Raw genomic sequence first — 21,790 nt, 5'->3', positions numbered from 1 at the left:
CCTTTCGCCATTCTTTCATTCCTTCTTCACTTCCCCCTTTCCTAGGATTCTTGTTATATACTGTAAAAGCAAGGATGGGGAATGTGTGGCCCTTCAAATTCCATACCGTTGGCCATGCTGGCTGAGGCTGATGGGAGTTGTAGTCCAGCAACATCTGGAAGGTGCCAGGTTGGGGAAAGCTGTTCTAGAGATTCCCCCCCCCCTCCCCGAATTATAAAGCATGAAAATTGTCTTTTTAGAATTGCTTCTAAGCATTGTCTCATACATACTTGGAGTTTTGTGTCCTGCTTGTGTGTTTAATGCTAGTTACCTATTTTGTTTTTAGGAATACTAGTTCCACATTGCAGCATTGGTGTGTGTCACATAGTTGGTTTCAAATGTATTGGGCATACAGTTATTATATAAACTACTACAATTCCTTATGAATATTCTACTAATAGATGTTGAAATAAAAGCTCACATCAAGGTTTGTTTTTCTTAAGGCCTTTAGTTTCTGACTGGTCAAGACAGACTAGGCTTGGATGCAGAAAGGGGAGATTTCTTCAAAGGGAATACTGTGTAATAAATGGGCAGGATCTGGTGTTTTTAGGCCAAAATAAAATCTCTGTGGGTAATGAGTATGGGACAAAATTCATGCAGTATGACTCTTGGGCAAAACAGGCCTAATGAGACTTGTTTTGCTAAGTACTTTCAGAACAGTCACTTGCATCAGTCTTAACTTGGAGGCTGCTAGAGTAGGGGTGTGGAAACTCAGACCTGGGAGCCAAATGCAGCCCTCTAAAACTCTGGCCTTGAGGACTCTTCTCACACTTCCTCCCTACTTTCTCTCTCTCTCTCTCTCTCTCTCTCTCTCTCTCTCTCTCTCACACACACACACACACACACACAAAATGACTCACTCAATCCCCAGGCTACATCCATCTCACCACTTCTCAAGTACTTTTGCTTGGCAATAATGTGTCCTTGAGCTCTGATCATGCCTTCTGCTAGCCTGGGTGGAGCATAGAAAGAGACGTGTGTGAGAGTTGAAACTAGCCTACTGTACAAAGGTAAAATGTGCTGTTGGTACTTCACTCACTTTTGCTTCTGTTTCTACTCTCCACAGGCGTTTATTTATATGACAGAATATATACACCACTTTATCAATAATCTAAGTAGTTAACATAGAATATAAAATGTTCATAAAAATACTGATACAATTAAATAGTAAAAGCTAGTAAACCCAGTTTATCAACATATATGCAAAATCAGCAATTATTTTTAAAAAATACATAATAGAATTAAATGGCTGGGTACACTTTTCTAAACAAAACAGTTTTTAAAACTGCCTAACATTAGTGGGCGGGCAGTTCCTGGTAATAGGTGCCGCCATTCTGAAAGATCCATTTCTTGCAAAGAAAAAGTGGAGAAAAGAAGACCCAGGTTACTACCATCCGGTTATCATGACATTGATTCCAAGAAATGTCATCAAACAGATAAGTAAACAATCGGTCTACAAGCACTTAGATAAGGTTGCTGTGATTACTAAGACCCAGCATGGGTTTCTCAAAAACAAGTCATGCCAGATGAATCTCATCCCTTTTTTTAATAGAGTAACAAGTTGGTGGATCAGGGAAATGCTGTGGACATAGTGTATCTTGATTTCAGTAATGCGTTTGGCAAAGTCTCCCATGATATTCTTGTGGAGAAGCTGGTAAAATGTGGGCTGGACGAAGTAACTGTTAGGTGGATTTGTAGCTGGTTGGCTGACCAGACCAAAGAGCGCTAACTAATGGTTCCTCATCATCATGGATCATGGAAAAAAGTGACTTGTGGGGTGCCACAGAGTTCTGTCCTGGACCCATTGTTGTTCAATGTCTTTTTAAACAATTCAAAATGACCTTAACAGATTGGAAAAATGAAGACTGAGAAGAGAAATGATAGTCTTCAAATATCTAAAGAGCTGTCACATAGAAGATGGAGCAAGCTTGTTTTCTCCAGCTCCGGAGGCTAGGAGCAATGGTTTCAAATTAAAAGAAAGGAAATGTCATCCATTGGTTTTCTGGGTAGTAATGTCTTTGCTGCTGATCTGTTTTTACTCATTGAATGTATTGATGATCTTTGCTTTTTAGTTAATCTGTTAGCTACCGTAGGAGTTTTGTAGACTGAAGGGCTGTGTTTATTTAAAATAAATCACTTTTTCCACCCCTTCAGAGAAAGCAGAGCAAGATGAGTGCTACTTTTCAAAGACAGTACCTTGTTTCAGCTGCCTACATTAACATTCTTAACCAGGACCCAAAAGACCCAAGACGCTGCTTTGGACTATTGTATTTCAAATGACAACTCTTGTGCACCATGAAAAACTGTTCTTAAAACGGAACAGACTCAAACTCTATTGTGAGATTACATAGTTGGAGGGGTCCTGTTCAAGGAAAAATCCAAAAATTCCATATAAAAGTAGTTCTTCAAATCTTGACATGTATTAGCACTGTAGGACAGGTTTCTAAAACAAGAAAATGGCACTCTTTGTGGTACTCAGTTGCTCATTCTGTTATCTCTTTTAAATCTGGTTTTTATCTCTACTTTTTACTTTTCATTCTTCAGGGAGTGGAAATTGGTTCTGAATTAGCCATAACCTAACTAAAACTGCTACACAGCCAAGTCTAAGTAAACTTGTTCAGAAAACAGTTTCTGCCTTAGGAAAGCTATAGGTCTTTCATTAGTGGTGAAAATAGCTTTCGTGCATATTTTGAAAGCAAAGTAAAGCAGAAAACACTTTTTTTTAAAGTGCTAAATTCTTCAGATTGTCTCCTCATATCAGTTTGGCTAGAGTGGCTGTGATTCCAAATAAGTTCTGTCAGCACAAATCTCATCTCAGAGGTTGTGGTTTATTAAGTCAGGATATTTGAAGACCGCCCTCGTAAATAGAAGAAATAATATTCAGCGTTCTCTGAGAAAGTCCAAGAACTCATATGTACATTTTTTTTAAGGAAAGCATTGAGCAGACTTCTTAAAATTTGTAACCTGAAAATTATTAAATAAGATGTAATTGTGTCTGTCTTAGGGCACAATTCAGTTCCTACTGTAGCTCCCAACAACATGGCTTTCCCAGGAGCAACTTTTAATTTTAAAAGTAAGGAGTGTGACTAATGAGTTTCACTTTTGCCACATCCTGCTACTTAGCAGCAACAACTTTGTACACCTGGCCTCTTCTCCTCTGCTTCCTTTTGGGAAATTGTAACTAGTTATTATAGACTGCTGTTTGTGGGGTATGAGTAGAGCAGTACATCTTTCCTTTCCCCCAGTGTGGACTGCTAGCGAGTCCTACTGCTTACAGCTGCCATCGCCTCTACTCCACCTTACCTCTGGGGTGGTAATTGTGAATCTAGACATTTATTTACTCTGTTTATATCACCCCTTAAGGAGCCACATCATGTTCCTCATGTCTGCTCGTAATCCTGTGTGAAAGGCAATATATAGTCCATTGGGTAGCGTGTTCTGGACTCTGATCTGAATGGCCTTGGGCAAATCCTTACCTGTCAGACTCTGTTCCCTCTCTATAAAATGCCAGTAATAGTGACTTGCATCACAATTGTTGTGAAGATGAGTTATGACCATCAATCCAATTTCATCCTGGAAAGCGCAGGTGATGCAAAAATCTAACTTGCCACGGTATCTATCTGAGTGGTCCTCATGTCCCTAAGGTTCCTTTGTCCTGGTTCTGTATTTTTAAAATTACTGTACAACTGAGAAAACATTTGAATTGTTCCCTCTTTATTTTTTTAAAAAAGGAAGATCAAATAGTGACATCATCTTCTAGCACAGGGAAAATGGGAATCATAACTGTTCAAAGATTTGTATGGTTTGGTGTACTTCTTGCACTATCCTTTTAAGCTAACTTGTATCCTTCATGTTTTCATGAAAAGCTGGTACAGCAAGACTGCCATGATGAGGGTTAGCAAGGAATGCTGTTTCTTTAACCCAGTTATCTCTCTCCATCTCACCTGAGCTTGAAGCAGCAAGCAGTCACAGAACTGTAACAAGATTATAATCATGTGAGGGGAAACAGCAAGAGGGGGGGATGGAGGAATGGGAGAGGCTGGGTGGGGGGAAGCATCTCCTCCAGATGCTTTTTGACAGCAGATTGTGTTACCAGCAATATTTAGCTGTGCGTGGATGTTCAGGAAAGCAAGATTAAGGCGCAACTTGCTCGATGTAGAGTGCGTGTGGTATTACTATGCTCCTGCTTTACACCTTTTTAATTTCCTTCTCAGAATCAATCTACCGACGTGGAGCCAGAAGATGGAGGAAGCTGTACAGAGTGAATGGGCATCTGTTCCAAGCCAAACGCTTTAACAGAGTGAGTACTGTTGCTTAAAAAAAAAAAAAAAGCCTCGGGAGTGGTGTGTGTATTGTATATCTGTGTGAGGTGCTGTGAATTATTATCCTTTCCTACTGGAAGCTTCCTATACTGGGGAAGAATAGGCAGAGATTTGGTTCATCTCAATTCAGTTTATGCAATATTACTGAATAAAAGGTCTTTGAATTCATTGTGGGGACAGTAATGTAGGATTAATTTCTCCTCTATGCGTTTGAAAACTTGCCTTTTGTGTGTGTCTGTGTCCAAATAAATATTTTTCATGCTGCCTTTCCAGCCAGTCTGCATCGTGAATACTCCCCCTAAGCCTATTTATTGTCTTTCACCGCTTCCTTTTTCCTATTGTGTGTAGATTAGCGTTAAGATGCTTAGAATTCTCTTAAAATGCAGAGGAGCTAAATGGATATGACCTAATTAACGAAACCACAAATATTTTTATCTACTGAGCTGCAAACTCTACTGCATGTACTAAAGACACAGCCGTGTTAAGGGTCTGACTTCATCTATAAAAGCAAAGGAATCCAGAGACCCCTCCTTCCTTAACCCAGCCCATTATGCTGCAGCATGTATTCTCTACATAATACAGTCTTCTGAAGTTTTGTGAAAAATGTATGAGCAGGGGAGTGTTGGATTTTAGGTTAATTATAAGGATTGTCTGACTATTGCTGCCTTGTGGGAAAGGCGGAGAGTTCTTTAATGGCTACACACACACACACACACACACACTCTTCTCTACATATGTATGTATACATGAACCCCTAATAAGCGGTGAGCAAAATATTTCCTGATTATGGTCTTAATATCTAAGTGATATGATTCACAGATTAATGTGGGGCTGTCATATGCCAGTGCACTCTAATTTGGTTATTAAGAGGTTTTAGGGGACAATTAAACGAGAATTTTGGGATCAACAGTTTTTTATGTGGCACATAAAGCACAAAGCTCAACCTGAATGGTATGCAAAGTTTTAAAAGCTTGTGAATAGTACCAGTGTTGTCTGATGCTAAATGGAGGCCTAGTTAAAAATAGTCATGTAAAGGCTAATGCCCCTGACTCTACTATTATGAATTTTCAGACACACACACACAAACTTCTGCTTTGTGAGTACCTTCTGTACAACCATTTCAGTTCTGTCCTTACCTTAGAATAAGTTTCTTTTCTAGTAGAAAGATGTTTTAAAACATTTGTTACTTTTTATGATATGGGGGGGGGAGTGTTATGAAAAAAGGGGAAGGAACATACAGTATACAAGGGCTTGGGCTTCTTTGAAAGCAATGGGGCTTTCAAAAGCAGATTGTGATATGGTAGGGATAGAGTCCACTGTTTAAAAGAAGCTAAGTCAAGAAGCCCACCATATGCATGCCAAATATTGGTAGCCATTTGAATCCCAGACCTATGAGTATGAGTACTCCTATCCCAGATATGTAGGGGACGGGGGTGGCGCTGTGGGTAAAACCTCAGCACCTAGGACTTGCCAATCGCATGGTCAGCGGTTCGAATCCCCGCGGTGGGGTGCGCTCCCGTCGTTCGGTCCCAGCGCCTGCCAACCTAGCAGTTCGAAAGCACCTTCGGGTGCAAGTAGATAAATAGGGACCGCTTACCTGCGGGTAGGTAAACGGCGTTTCCGTGTGCTGTGCTGGCTCGCCAGATGCAGCTTGTCACTCTGGCCACGTGACCCGGAAGTGTCTGCGGACAGCGCTGGCTCCCGGCCTATAGAGTGAGATGAGCGCACAACCCTAGAGTCTGGCAAGACTGGCCCAAATGGGCAGGGTTACCTTTACCTATCCCAGATACAGTATGAGTATTTTTAATTGAAAGTTTGCTTAGAAATCAAATGGTATAGGGTTGTATCCAAATACGGCATACTCAGAGTAGACTCACTGAAATTACTGGAACTGTTAGCCATGATCATTAACTTCAGTGGCTCTTTTCTGAGTAGGACTAACATTGGACGCTACCCTGATTTTATTCTAACCAATGCATTTTCTCATACTACTACATTCATGTGGGAATTCTGCCTCTTCTACACACACAAAATAAATCATGAGGTATATGAAAGAGTCTGCTTCAAGTAAAAGTGTGCATTTCATGCTGAAAGCCAAAACTTCTGCTTAATACTCTGTGTGCCATATATTGTGCAATATAAAACAAATAGCAGGTCTCACTCATTTGGGTAATGTACAGACTTGGGCCTTGCTCAGAATTGACCAAATGTACCACAAGAATGTAAAAGAAAGATGCTTTTATCCCAAGCAGATGCATAGCTTTTTATGTTCTTTATTCCTTACAGTAAATATACCAAAACAGGTGCAGTTAATGGTTAAATTACACAATTTGCTATGCTATCAGATCATTGTTAAACTAAAGTAGCAGCACAAAACATGGTATTACAGCTACATTGCAGAAAGATTTAGCCTGTACACATGTTTAAGATCAAGGTACAGGATAAGGATGAAGAACCTTGACTCTCCAGGTTCCAACCCACATCAGTCCTTACCAGTTTTGCCAATAGTCATACTGTATACCCCCTGTATGGGGGAAGAGGTTAGGAAGCCTGCATCTGTGAATGCAATCCTGTTCTAGTCATTTTGTATTCCACAAAATTTTGTTAGGTCTAGAGTTTCCTCAGGGTGACTTCTTGTGTGAACACTTTAAGCAGGAGTCCAGCAAGTGGAAAAAGCAAGCATCTCTTCTCCAGCATAGATGCAGTGAATTCTACTGTGTAGACTGTAGGCCCTCCTCTTGTCGCAGTACCATTTAATAAGAAATGGGCAGGCAAGAAACTTTCATAAACTGAATATATATAGTGTGTGTGTGTGTGTTTACGCTGCTTGAAATAGAACCATGTGGATGCATCTCCTTGTGGCAAGCTATTTGTGTGAAACGTCTTCCCATAAAGCGTGGGCAATTTCAGTTTGCAGTGGCGCGGATGAAATCACCCGAACTGCATGGGGAGCTGCTTTCACACACATGGCTTGCTACAGAGTTGCTCCCACACAGCTCCATTTCAAGCGGCCGCCCACATGGTAAGTTGAATGTGTGAATTGGGCCATAGTAACGTCTAACAAGGCACAGAACTGCTTTCAGGGCTACTCAGTCAGGGGCTTCTGTTCCCATGATTGTCACTGTGGCCTGAAAATTAGGGTTTATTCTTCAGTGCAAAGCGACAAATAGTAATACGCTTTTGATATTAGGTAGCTTAGTTACGTTTTTTTAAATGCCCCCTATTATATATAATTTTCCTTTCTGCTATAAGTGTCAGCTGGTCTTTATTCTCATCCCAGGAAATTGTAAAATAATGAAATTTAGTTTATTGTGAACCTTTCTACCCACACAGAGTGACGCCCCCCCCCTTCAAAGCTGAAATTCTTGACAATCCACTGTTCCATTTTAGAAAACATTTTGCTGGAGCAAGTCTCATTTCTCAGTTGTTGTAGCACACTCTTGGCCATTTCCACTCAGGAGTGCTGTTACTGGGTCATCCTATGTACTCTCTTTTTATAAGCCAATCACACTGTGAAGGGGAGTGATGGGTGAGTGTTTTAATTACAGAAGAGCTAGAGGGGTCCTTGCTCCTTTTAGTTTTTTAGCTACTGTTCGAGAACAGCAGGAAATATATTTTGGCTAAAATTAGGAGGAGTCAGGATGGTGGTTATAGATTTTGCTAAATGCCCATATATCCTCCCCTGTAATTTGAGAACCAGATATAGGTGGGCTTACAAATCCAAATTCTTAATGCTAAGCCAGTTCAAGGTGTACACAGCCAACGGGTCTGATGTACAGTTTTTTAAAGCTGAAAATGGAGTTAGTTTTATAAGTGTGACTTTGCAAGCAAAGTCAGGTTGGGTTCAGTGGCTACTGTGTTGAGTTATGGTGCAAGATTAAGTATTGACTTTCAGTTTGAATTAATTCCCTTCTAGGGAGAGCAATGTCAGATCTAATGATGAGGGTTTTGCTTTGTTTTTTAAGAGCATTTTAGATTTTGTAGAAACAAGTTTTGTAGTTCGGAATATTTGGAGGATTTTTAACAAGGTAATGTGTTGGCACAACATAAAAAATAGTTGGTGTTGTGGAGTTATCCTCCGTAGATCTTCCCTATCCCTATAGCAGAGTTTGACTACACTGTGGTGCTTTATTCTCAACTTGAATGTTTGTTTTGGTGGAAGGGAAGAGGTTAGTGATCAGACTGAATAATAGTTGTATGTGTTTCCTTTAAGTTATAAAAATGAATTTATTATGCAAATACATCTTACGAGACTTGTAGTGGTCTCCCATCTCTATTGCCAAACAGGGCTAAACCAGCAAAGCTTCTGTAATGCTGCAATGTCTGGTTTTCTAAGACCACTTGTTGGGCCCCTGTGTATTTTTTAAGAAGTAGGACTAATTTTTTTGGATGGAGCAACTGGGGCTTATCGGAAATTGAAGGTTACAAATGCAGCCATATTGAAGCAGGCTTATGACAGCTGTTCTGTGGTTATATTTCTTTCTGCATGTTTAGATTATCTTGTTTCCAGAAGGTGATCAGAAGAAAATGGAAGTTGATAAGCTTTTCCCACCTTCTGTAAATGCCTTTTGCAGGTGAATTATAACATTGGTTCATATTGACTGAAATATTGATTTGCCTGCCAGTAAAATGTTTATTGGAAATCCTGTTTTATTTTTTGCAAGAACAAAAAAAATTAGGCTCCTTGGCTTGATTCTTCCCCCCCCCCAAAAAAATTAGGCTCCAAGTAAAACACTTAGAGCAGGAGTTATTGGAACACTTTCGATAGAAAATCCTACTACTGCTCTTTTTAAAGGAAGGATGACCCTATCATTATTGCTAAGAAACATTTAGAAATAAAACCTCTCCCCAAGTTCCTTTTAGGAATGCTTATTGCTTAGATATGGCCTGCACAAGATGGCTTTTCTTTGGCAACTGTTCTTCCACTTCTGGGGCAGAGGCAGCAAAGTAAACTGGATTATTCTCATTCCCAGGTCTTCTAACAAATTTGGAAGATTCTTTCTAACAAATCTTCTAACAAATTTGGAAGCATCTCTCTAATTTCACAAGTCAAATACTTCCCCTTTTGATATATCTTGCCTTAATAAGATGCCCCTCTTAATTTGAGGAACTTGGCACAGATCATATTTCTTTGATTCCTGAAGTACTACAGTATTGGGAATTGGATAGCAATTGATGTGCAGGAAGATAACACTTTTTTGAGCCTCAGCTGTGGCTGATAACCTTCCACTTTCTGTTAGGGTTTTCTTTGTTTTCTCACAGTGCTGCTCAAGTGTATGTAACATCTATGTGTGATTTGTTTATGAAGTATTAGTTCTTCTTTATCAGCTTTTAATCAGACAAATTAAACCAAGATGATACAGCTAAAAAATATTGAGGGGAGGAGAATCAAGCCTATGGCAGGGGGAGATCTTTGGCCACCTTAAAAAGCCAATACACACATTCTTAAGTTTATCAATATAGTTCTGCTGAGGCATAAATTTTCATTGAGCATCTTGCAAACCCAAGAATGGGGTGCTATTCACTTGTTCCACTGACCTGAAAAAAAAATTCAAGCAAATAGGCTCTTGAATGCTACAGCTTCATCTAATGCATCTCTCAATGCTTAGAATGAACTACTCTTCCCTTCATGATAGCAGGTTGTGCTCCTCATCTTTTGAAATCACTGCACAGTCATTGTTATCTTACTGTTCTTTTGCTAATGGAATACCCATTCTGATCTTTTGCCTATGAAGGCATAACAGCAGAATGCCTCTTGCTGTTATGGTGGTAGATTTGTGAATGGTTTTGCATGTACACTATGAATTAGGGCACTGAAGGATGTACATTTGGTGGGGGCTGGTTTGAATCTTCCATGTGTATTACGTGTGGGTCACTGAAATCAGGCTAGTAGCTTGGATGTACGGAGCTCCATAGTTGTACCTGAGAGCTTTGCACAAGCCAAGTGTTTGTTTTTACTTTGACAAAAGTAATATTAACCCCAGAAGAGAAGCATTTTCAGTGATGTGTTTAGTGTATCTGTTTTGTCCCATAGAAAGTACCTGACAGCACAAGCTTCTGTTTGCTATCATCCAAGGAACGGCCATAGCTCAGTGGTAGAGTTTCTGCTTTTTGCATGTAGAAGGTCCCAGGTTCAATCCCTGTTAAAATGTAGAATGCAAGAGAGAGGGAGCTCTGCCTGTGACCCTGGAGAGCTGCTGCCAGTCACAATAGAGAGTATTCAGCTAGATTTATTTGTTTGTTTTCAGTATGGTGTAGTGGTTAAGAGCGGTAGTCTCGTAATCTGGGGAACCGGGTTCGCGTCTCCGCTCCTCTACATGCAGCTGCTGGGTGACCTTGGGCCAGTCACACTTCTTTGAAGTCTCTCAGCCCCACTCACCTCACAGAGTGTTTGTTGTGGGGGAGGAAGGGAAAGGAGAATGTTAGCCGCTTTAAGACTCCTTAAAGGGAGTGAAAGGCAGGATATCAAATCCAAACTCTTCTTATGTTTATTCTGCTCTTCAGCCAGAAAGGCTCCTAGAGGAACTTACCACTCAAGAAAAAATAAGACCATCTCTGCCCTCAGGCCTAAAGTCTAGAAAACATGTGACAAAAGGGATGGATCGATTGGGAGAGTAGCAGAAAAGCAGGCTTGAGCATCATTTCTTAAAGTTACAAGGTTCTTAAAGAGGACCATCTGGGATGGAAACAATTCAGTGAGAAAAGGAGCCAAAGGGTGTCTCAGGAGAGCCAGTGGAGTGGTCTGGCTTCCCATCTTTCCCTCTGCTGCTCCTGCTGAACAAATAATCTGCTCCCTAACTTTCCGGCCAGTGAAAGTTATGTATGAGAGAACCTATTATTAGTCCTGTAGAAAGTTGTCAAATTGCACTTGTGAGCAATTTTTCAATGTGCAAAATGCTTTAACCCCCCCCCTTTTATCTGGAAGATGTCTCTAAGTGGGTGTATCTGAAAGATGATTCATACTTTTTTCCCCCCCTAGAGAGCATACTGTGGCCAGTGCAGTGAAAGGATATGGGGTCTCGGAAGGCAAGGCTACAAGTGTATCAACTGCAAGTTGTTGGTCCATAAACGCTGTCACATTCTTGTCCCACTGACCTGCAAAAGGCATATGGTAAGTTTGGCTCCAGCACAAAGCTTCAGTGGGGCTGTGTACTTTTTTCATGTATGAAGGTTATACAGATGTGCAGTTCATTAGTTTTAAAAGATCTGGTGTTTGTAGCCTCCTTCTGCCTCAGCCTGCTTGTCAGGTACATGAGATGGATGGCAGTGACGAACTGGATAAGAGCTCAATGAGTGCACTTGTATTGAACCTAATTTGGACACCATCTGCCCTGTGAGAAGGAAGTGTTGGAGGGTTGGGGTGTTTGTGTTTCATTTTTATCTGCTGCTGAGTGGGTGGGAGAATTGTAAAATTGTAAACTGCCTTTGGTGCCTTGGCAAAAAGGTGGTATATAAATTCAAACAAATAGTATTTTAGTTTTGGAATAAGCACAAAAATGTTGTGGTGTTGAGTTGAAACTGCTCCTTTTTGCCCAAACCTTTCAGAATTACTATTCTCTTCACCTCACTTATCCAAAAAGCCAAAGCTAACTTACATTTACACTTTTTTTTCTGAACCTCTTGTTTTCAATTTTATCTTATACTATACATTAATATTTTCCAAGTTTTATAAAAACACCACCTCATTATGTAAACCAGCTATCCCCAGCTTCGTATGTGCCAGATGTTTTGGAGTATAACCCTCATTAGCCCCAGCTAGCATAGCTATGGCTGTGTGAAGGCTGGCAAAGACTGGTGTAGATCCTAATAATGATAATAATGATAATGATAATGATAATGATAATGATAATGATAATAATAATAATAATAATTGTATTGTTTATACCTCACCCATCTGGCTGGGTTTTGTGATGCTATTACCAAGAGCAATTATCTAAAAATCTTAATGCAGGCCATCTTCACAATCAGAATTTGGTGGCTGTCTTGTTTAACAGATCACTGTTGTTTGAAGAAAAGGTTCTCTAGTAAAGATGACACACAGAAGACCAACCTTCATTCAGCATCAGGCCAATTTGTAGCCAAACCCATAGCTTTCGACTCACAGCATTGCAGCAGTGCCTTAAATATATTGGCCCTATGTTTTGACTTTATTCAGGTGCTTTGAGCTATTCTGAGTCCCTCATAATATAAAAGGCCTTTTATTTATATCATATATATTCTCTTAAACTATGGGAATAAACTCCACTCCCATATCCTTTGCCATATTATGTAACCCTTACTAAATTATTTTAATTGTTAATCTCCCAATCCTTTCCATTGAGGTTGACTTGTAGTCCTGCTTTGATATGAGATGTTAAGCTCTTTAGAAAAGGATCTTGCCTTGCCCTTACTTGAATCTATGCTCTTGTGCAAGCCATGCTCACTTCAAGGGAGTTTCTCCAGGATTAATAACACAGTATCTAATTCATTCATTCATGTAAAATAGATATGTATGTATTTGCCTCCTGTTATTTCTGACAGAATCTTATTAGCATCCAGTCATAGCTTTCATTCTGCTTAGGGTTTGTAAGCTTAAAATCAAACCCATTGGGAATTCATTCTTTCTAGATTAAAGATCCTTTGAATGCTTTTGGAGTTCGTTTCTTGCTTGTGCTTTCAGGACTTTCCTGCTACTTTAAATTGGTTCCAGGATTTTGCAATATAGATTTTATAGGCTCTGTGCATTATATATTTGTCCCTGGAATAAAAGGAACAATTAGAATAAGAAAATGCAAAAACTAAATGACATCTTTGTACATAAATGCAAAGCTTTATAAAGCATATGAAGTTAAGTTAGGTATAGAATGTCCCACTTAATAGCTCAAAAGCTGCCTGCAGTTACATGTAGTTGTAACAAAAGTCTAAGTTGAAGGTATTTGTTAACATGTGCTGAGGCAAGATCCTCTACATTGTAAACAAAAGTGGCTTTTTGAAGCAAAGAATCCATCCTGTGGTAATTTATATGCCACTTTTCCAGATGTTTGTCTTGGGAAATCCCAGGGAAAACGACATAATGCTGACATGGAAATTTATAGAACTTAATTTTGCACAATGCCTATGTGTCTAAAACGATTAAGTTCTTAAAATGTTATCTAAAAAAGGATGCTTTGGAATGGCACTTGAAAAATCTTCAGGTATGAGGATGGATTAGCCTCCATAGATAGGGCACATCTTTAATTTTGGCTTTTCCACCTGCAGAGGTTCTGTTACGTCCATGAGTGTGCATGTTCTAGAATGCAGCAAGCAGAGGGCCAAAGAGATGCAGGTTTGCTTGTAGGAGGAGGAATATTTTTAACCGAAAATGTTTCTTTTTTATTTCAAAAGCATTTGAAAAAAGGAAATAAGTCAGCTTGTTGGCTTCTGTGACTTGTTGAGCAGAAAGAAAAAATAAATCCCCATTAGTAAGCAAGATGTCTTGTCAGTGCAGAGTGGTATTTCCCCCCCATAAAAGTAAGCTTGTGAATCCAGACTTTAAAAAGTTTTCAGAATTTTGAGACCATTAATTGAACCAGAATTTTTCTTGGGGGACAAGGGGGACCTAAATGGTCCTGTTCACACATTAGAAGTGATGGGGGGGGGATTAAAAAAGTGGAGGAAATTAGCAAATCAACTTAAACAGGAAAGAATCCCTGGAGTCATATGCTCCATTGTTGGAATACTGAAAGAAAAGACAAGGGAAATTTGGGGACCTCTTTCAATTAAAGTATATATTGGAGGTTTGGTAATATACCCTTGGAAAGATGTGTTTAACAAGTTTTCTTGCACTTTTGAATCAAGGGTTTTAAAATGCTGTCTGCTATTTTGGCAAACAGGCTGAAAAGGGGGGTACTTGCTTGTGTGAATACGGATAAAATGAATTTATACCAGAGTAAAATATTTTATTCATTATAGAGAGACTCATATAATGGATTATGTTATTGACAAGAACAGGCCTGCATTATCCAGCTTTCCCATCCCATGTTTTGAAATATCCATGGAAACTCCTCAGTGTTTCGTATATTCTTGCTCTGAGGATCTGTAGGTGGGAATCGGATGCATGTTAAAATGTGTGTTCGGATGTGGATATGCTCCTTTGCACCATTATTTAGTCATTTATTTAATGCATCTTTGTCTTGCCTTTCAGCTGTAAAAGGCTCCCACAATGTCTTACATCAATCCAGTAATAAGTAATAAGATTGTCTTTGCCCTCAGGTTTACATACTAAAAGGCATGACACAAAAGGAGAAAAGACAGGGAAAGAGTAGGAAAGAAGCAAACTCGGGTGCTAGTTCTTAGTTACAGTGTTCTCTTTAGCAGGGAGAGGAGAATGTAAGCTTGCTGCTGCAGCTGCTCCTCTGGCATATGAATATCACCAGGTAGGTCTCCATCTTGCCACGATAGGAGGCAAAGGGACCTGACTTTCCAGTACTCCTTGAGGCTAATAGCCCTACTGGCTAATGAATGGAGCCAGAGCAAGCTGCCCTTTTATCTGTGCAATCCCAGGGCAACTGTCTGCTGGAACACTCAGTAGGGTGCACATTCAGGTGTGTGTCTCAGCTCTTAAACATTTGGCTACCTTGCACAAGTCTTTGTACGTTCAGTTGCCAGTAACGTTTTCCACAACAGAAAGTAAATTGGAACCAGAGCGGAGTTGGGCTCAGAATAAATGCCCCCATACCAGAACTACAGTATTCGCCTTTAGAAACCAAACCTGTTAGATTATGACATAATGCTTAATTGAAGTCTACAAAACCCATGGCAAAAACTCATAGCAGATCTTGATAGGAGGCAAGATAATAGCTATTTAAAGCACCATACAACTTGTATTATCTACCTAATTTTCCTCCATGTAGGAAACTACTTATGTTCTGCAACATGTACACAGAGTTACACATGTTTGTCTCACATTAAACTACTGCTGTCTTTCCTCCATGAAGTGATACCATTTAGTGAAGGTGGATCCTTAGAAATCCTGAGATTTTAGCACCATTTTTCTGGTTTCCAAACCTACTTTTTGCAGTCATGACTTAAATTTCTTCTTACAAAAAAAAGAGAGTTTTTTTCAGCATATACAAGAACCTACAAATGATACCCAAACATCTTGGGGTACACTAATATATTTTGAGAGTGCAGTCATGTCTCTTGGGCTTTTTTAACCACCTCCCCCAAAATCTACACTCTTTCTTGCTGTATGCTGTTGCTATAATCTCATATGAGACAAGTTGGGAAATCTTTAATTATGTGGTTTTATTTTAAAAAGAGAATAAATGTAAGGCCTGTTTCCGTGCCTAGCTATATGCTAGTTAATTGGAGAAGCATACTGCAAGGGGGGGGGAGTCTTCAGAGAGCATGCTAGAGTTGCATGAAAGTCAACATTAGTGAGTTTTCAGTAATATATATTCTTACAGGATTCTGTGATGCCTTCCCAGGAACCTCAGTTAGATGATAAGAATGATGAAGTTGACATTCCCACAGAAGAGAGTGATGGAAGTAAGTAATGTTTCTTTTCTCAATGTACATGTTTGGGGATGGGGAATCAGCTAGTCTAGCCCTTATATGGTGCCATTAAATGTAAAAATCACTACAAATTTAATTGGTAGTTTGGATCTCCCAGTTGCAGCCTGCTGCAAAGTGAGAACAGCTATGTTTGGTCCAAGACTATGGAATGGCTTTACCATGAGAAGCCCATAGTTTAATAGGAGAGCACACACAGTAATAGAGCATACATAAGTTCCTGTGTTCAGTCCCCAGCAACTGCAAGTCCTCTGCTTGAACTGGAGATCAGCAGCCAGTCTGTGTAGTAGTATTGATTGCTTTTATTCTGCTTTGTCATTTTCTCTTGCAGTACCTTATATTCCTTCAGCCCGAAAGCATGACAATATTAAGGATGATTCTGAGGTAGGTTTTATTAAAAGGTTTAACGGTTGGATTTTTCTTCAGTCTATTAAGCATGCACATTTCCTTATTTCTGTCATACTTTTTCAACAATTAAATAACCTTTAATTTTGGTCCTAGCAGGTTCATCAGATAGACCTGTTGCATCTCCTGTATTAGCACCATCTCTAGCAGTCTTCCTTTCTAGGGTTACAATCTCCCATTCACCTCCAGATGACACCTAACTGCAACCCCCTCCCCTGCAGTGGTGAAATCAATACAATCTGCCTGCTCCCATTTACCTCCTGTAACTTATGGTTCCTGTTTTCTAATAGCTATCCATGGGAAAGAACTGTTCCCGGAAAAACGTTGGGTCTTCAGGTGTTAAAATACTGAGTGGGATGCAAATTGAGTGCCCTTGTATGGGCTTGAATGCCCGTGCATGGTTCTCCTTTCATCCCTCCCAAGAATCACTATACAGATAGTTAATGTTCATGGAATCATAGGACTTCCCCTGCAAAGACAGGCTCTGGTGGATTGAGCAGACGAGACCAACAATAGGTCCAATAGTCAAGAAGGTGATTTCTGCCTGTCCTGTAGAGGGAAGTGAGGGGCAGGTGGAGCTCATCAACCTGGGAAGGTAGCCCATCTAGGAGAAGCAAGACTCTGATTCTAAACCTCCACTGCCTTTGGAATATCTTTTTCTTTGGGAGAAAAAAGGGCTAAGGAGTAAACCCTACACAAATCCAGAGTAGAGTCCCTAAGACGGTCTGATGGCACCTTGTGCGCTTCCTTCCAGCAACTCCAGCAGCCAAGCAGATGCCAAATACATTTCTCTGCTTTCCTTTGGACCGCATAAGCGAGACCGAGAGTGGGGGTCTTTTTGTCTGGGCAGCTCTGGACTTCCAACACACTGCCCAGGCTTGTGCCCCAGTAGGGTCACTTCTGTTTGACTTCACCCCCGGAGGCACGCTCTGTTGTCTCTTGAGACAAACATGCCAACAAAAATAGAATCATAGGACTGTTGAGTAGGAAGGGGATGCAAAGGTCGTCTAGTCCAACCCCTTGCAATGCAGGAATCACACCTAAGGAGTCCCTGACAGATGGCCATTTAACCTCTGTTTAAAAACCTCTGGCGAAGGATAGTTCACCACCTGAAGTAGTCCGTTCTACTGTCAAACAGCTCTTAACATCAGAAAGTTCTTCCTAATGTTTAGTTGGAATCTTATTTCTTCTAATTTGAATCTTGGTTCTGGAGCAGCAGAAAACAAGCTTGCTCCATTTCCATGTGACAACCCTTCAGACGTTTTGCAGTTACAGAAATTCTATAACTTGATGTGTTATGAGATGAGAATTGTAAAAAAATATATGCTTAAACATCTAAAAAACTTACCCTCCCCTTTTTATAGAGGTTATCTCAACAATCTAGGACCATTCTCCCCCAACCTCCAACTAGCTGCTTGATAAATCCAGAAACACTTTAAATAGTCTTAAAGTGCTTTCAGAACAATCACTTTTAAAGAACAAAGATGCCAGGCAATTCTTTAATAAACAGAACATCATTTGAAATGCTTCATCTTCTTTCTTCACTAGATTGGCTGCCAGTGCTAGTAATGTACACATGAGTGGCTTCTGCAGTTGACTAGACTGTCCTACTTTCTGCCTATATATTCTCTGCCTAAAGCAATCGTTTCTAAAACCCCAAGCTGAAATACAAGTTAAACAGAATAATTGATTGATTTTCTTAACAATTGTCTAAGAAAAATGAGTAATTGTTGTGTTAGATATACACATAACTGGATATGTGGTTCCCCTACCTTAATATTCTTACATTTTGATCATCCCCACTGCCCTAACAAGTCATTCTAAAAAGCACATCCTGGAGATGTGTTGTGTCGCTAGTCTTATTCAGAGGAATCTTTAAGCTCTGTTCAATCTCCTGTTAATAGCAGTCAATCCTAGATCAAGACTCCTTATATAAATGCTTTCCCTAGTTCAGATCCTTGATCTGGCTAAAAGCAGAGTACCAAAAGGTCAAACCAAAATAGACTGTTAAAATGTTAAACATTGTACATATAGTTTAACTAAAAAGATCTGCATTGCATTTGGTTTGGGAAATAACCCCACATTGCTTCCAATAATAATTACTCTAAAATAATCGGAAGAGGCACCTTTCATAAGTCTCTTGCTAGGAAGGGAAAATCTTTTTTTTTGAGGACAAATGTTTTCTTTTGGACTGAGGTCAGATTAGGGCATATTCTCAGTTGTTTATTTGATCTGGTCAGTTTCAGAGCAGTTGTATTATTATTGTATTATTATGCACAAAGCAATGAACAAAGCTAAGAATGACATCAAAAGCACCATAAAAATCTCATTAAGACTATAAAGTCTTTCTCCATCTGACTGAATTTTTAGGTTCAGCATGAAGATGCGTCTTTTTAATCAGGCCTTTGGGAAAGTATAATGTTGTATTTGTGATTAGAATTTTTGCTGCGGTTTTGTGCTTAAATTGTTAGACTGATTATTTTAGTATCTTAATGGTTCCTTAGGTTTTTATGGGATGTGGGTGGTGCTGTGGTCCAAACCACCGAGCCTCTTGGGCTTGCCGATTGGAAGGTTGGTGGTTCGAATCTGCGTGACAGGGTGAGCTCCCGTTGCTCTGTCCCAGCTTCTGCCAACCTAAAAGTTCGAAAGCATACCAGTGCAAGTAGATAAATAGGTACCGCTGTGGTGGAAAGGTAAATGGTGTTTCTGTATGCTCTGACTTCTGTCACGATGTTCAGTTGCGGCAGAAGCGGTTTAGTAATGCTGGCCACATGACCCAGAAAGCTGTCTGTGGACAAATGCTGGCTCCCTCAGCCTGAAGTGAGATGAGCGCCACACCCCATTTGACTGGGGTCAAAGGTCCAGTCACCTTTGACTGGACTTAACTATCCAGGGGTCTTTTACCTTTAGCCTTTTACCTAGGTTTTTATATTTCCTTAGTTTTATTTATTTAATTGCACATATTTTAAACCACTTTGGTGAAGGGCAGTTTGAAATCAAATCAAATTAACAGCAACATTTATGCCAAAACAGAGCACTAAACAGCTTGTTTTAAACAGGAGTTTTTCAAAAAGCCTTAAAAGCTAGAACAGGCATAGGCAAACTCGGCCCTCCAGATGTTTTGGGACTACAACTCCCATCATCCCTAGCTAACAGGACCAGTGGTCAGGAATGGTGGGAATTGTAGACTCAAAACATCTGGAGGGCAGAGTTTGAATATGCCTGAGCTAGAAGGAAGTCTGATAGATCTTCTCAGGGAGGGCATTCCAGAGTTTGGGCACCACCGCTGAAAACGCACCATCCCTTCTAAGAATGAGTCCTTTGGTGATGGATCTTTGAGGGTTATGTTTAGAGTTTGGGAATGTTCATATCAGAGAAGTGGTCTTAGAAGTAAACCAGTCCTGGGCTGTTTAATGCACTGGTACATTACTGAAGTTCTATGATCTAATTGGTGAGCAGTTCTTCCAGGCAGCCTAGTCTTCTGTCTCCACCACATGCTTTTTGTATCATACAGCCATCAGAGGAAAAAGCAACTGCACCCAGGAATCCTTCGATTGTTCATTGATACAGCTCCATCTAAGAGCTTCTGCCATGTATATGAAACTAAATTATCCCTTATTTGTATGAAACTAATTATCTTTTGTAAGCTACCTTGGGAGGGCATTGCCCTGAAGAGCAACATACAAGTTCTAAGAATATACAATCAAAACCGAACAGGACTGCTGAGTTTCACTCTTTCTCCCAATAGTTCAACCCTACTTTTACCAACCAATGCCTCTAGAAGCTGAAAGGTCATTCCACCAGGGGAATGGCCATTTCTAGCCTTCATTGTAGGTTTGTCAGTAGAGGAGCTGTACAAAGCTTCCATGTAGTCCACACCATCTATGTTTCTGAAACACTGTTGTCTAGAACCTCCCAAGGGTGCAACATTTTCCTCCCAGGTATGTCAGCTCACTAATCTATCATATATAGGAGACTGCAAAAAGGTCACAAAGAAGACTGGTAGGTTACTTATCTGTCAGTGATGTTCTTTGAGTGGTCACCTCTGCAATCACACAACATTGCCCTCCTTTCCATTGTGTGTGTTGTCCTGTGCACCGGGAAAGTTGCAGCCACTGAGAAGGAATGTGCACACCCCCTGCCTTCACTGGGATTTCCCTTTTGGGGAATGGAGGAGGCAATGCCTGCTTCCTGACTAAAGCACTAAAATGTTCTTTTGAAGCACAGGTCTTGTGCACATAGCAGTACAAGGTGCTACTCACTTTAAATACAAGCAACAGTGCTGCTGATGAGACCTCTGTGGGCAAACTGATACTGGAGAAGAATGATTCACACTCACCTAAGACAAGTGCTGAAAATGAAAGGATATTTTTATTTATTTAAGTATGATTGAGCAGGAGCAGTATTTAGCAATTTTTATGGTACGTTAAGCTGCCAATGTTTGTTTGTTCAAAAGCTATGTGGTGTCTTACCTGCTTGCCTCTCCTTATAGGAGCTCAAGCCAGTTATTGATGGAATGGATGGAATTAAAATCTCTCAGGGGCTTGGTCTACAGGACTTTGATCTAATCAGAGTTATTGGACGAGGAAGCTATGCCAAAGTTCTATTAGTGCGGTTAAAAAAAAATGATCAAATTTATGCGATGAAAGTAGTGAAGAAAGAATTAGTCCACGATGATGAGGTAAGAGCTTAATTCAGCACATTACATGAAATCACAGAAGCATAGCGAAGAGAATTAATTATAAGGGGAAAATGTATGGTTGATTTGATCATAAATTTCAGCCCTCCTCAGCCGATGAACACTTAACAATTGTTGCCATTTTGGTTAGACACAGTAGGCAAGATGACTTTGGGGCAAAATCTATGGGAGATCTATTATGATATCACCCTTAAAAAACCCAAAACCCTTCATCCACAGAATTTGCATGTGGCAATTATTTTCTTAAATGTATTTACTACTTTTCATCGAAGGATCACAGGGCAGTTTACAATATACAATTGATGTTGGCAGAGAGGGTATTGCATCACATGTCGTTTGGCCCTTTGTTGTCTCTGAAGGTGAGCAGACCTAGGCTCAGCCAATTACGAAAGGCTACTGGTAATCCCTTGTATACTCCTGAGCTTCTAGGGAATATGCTGGCAAAGCAGTACCAAGCAGGATTGAACTCTCCACTCACCAGCTCATGAGCAGAAGATTCAATCCTCTTCTCTGCAGGGGTCTGCTTCTCCAGCATGAAACAGGATTCAGGCTATTGAACCTTGTCCACCAGCTGATGTTTCCCAGTGATGTCATCTGATTGATAGGTGGACTTGGTTTGGGGAAAATGGCCCTGCTGGCCAAGTTATACCCCCTGGCAGGCTGAGACCGGCCCACAGGCCAGAGGTTCCCCACCTGTGATTTAAATGCACAGTTTTTCCCACTGATGAGAAATGGAGATAACCCCAGCTGCACAGAAACAGTTACTAGATTTTTAGGTGCGTAAATACATATG

General features: G+C 40.2%; 1 protein-coding gene across 7 annotated transcripts in view; it reads left to right on the top strand.

The window, feature by feature from the left end:
• Nucleotides 1-21,790, top strand: part of PRKCZ (protein kinase C zeta) — a 106,426-nt gene that overhangs the window by 68,002 nt on the left and 16,634 nt on the right. For 6 of the 7 annotated variants that reach the window (XR_008331897.1, XM_053400676.1, XM_053400673.1 and 3 more), the window contains 5 exons: nt 4,254-4,339; nt 11,341-11,472; nt 15,788-15,869; nt 16,225-16,277; nt 20,791-20,979. Coding sequence is in view for 6 of the 7 variants with exons in the window: in XM_053400676.1 (XP_053256651.1) it covers nt 4,254-4,339; nt 11,341-11,472; nt 15,788-15,869; nt 16,225-16,277; nt 20,791-20,979 (542 nt within the window). In the remaining variant the exon portion in view is untranslated. The remainder of the gene's footprint in view (nt 1-4,253; nt 4,340-11,340; nt 11,473-15,787; nt 15,870-16,224; nt 16,278-20,790; nt 20,980-21,790) is intronic. The other variant, XM_053400674.1, reaches the window with a different exon arrangement.

This window comes from Podarcis raffonei, chromosome 8 (genome assembly GCF_027172205.1).
Source record: "Podarcis raffonei isolate rPodRaf1 chromosome 8, rPodRaf1.pri, whole genome shotgun sequence".
NCBI classification, from domain to species: Eukaryota; Metazoa; Chordata; class Lepidosauria; order Squamata; family Lacertidae; genus Podarcis; species Podarcis raffonei.
This window is presented reverse-complemented; position numbering and strand designations above follow the sequence as displayed.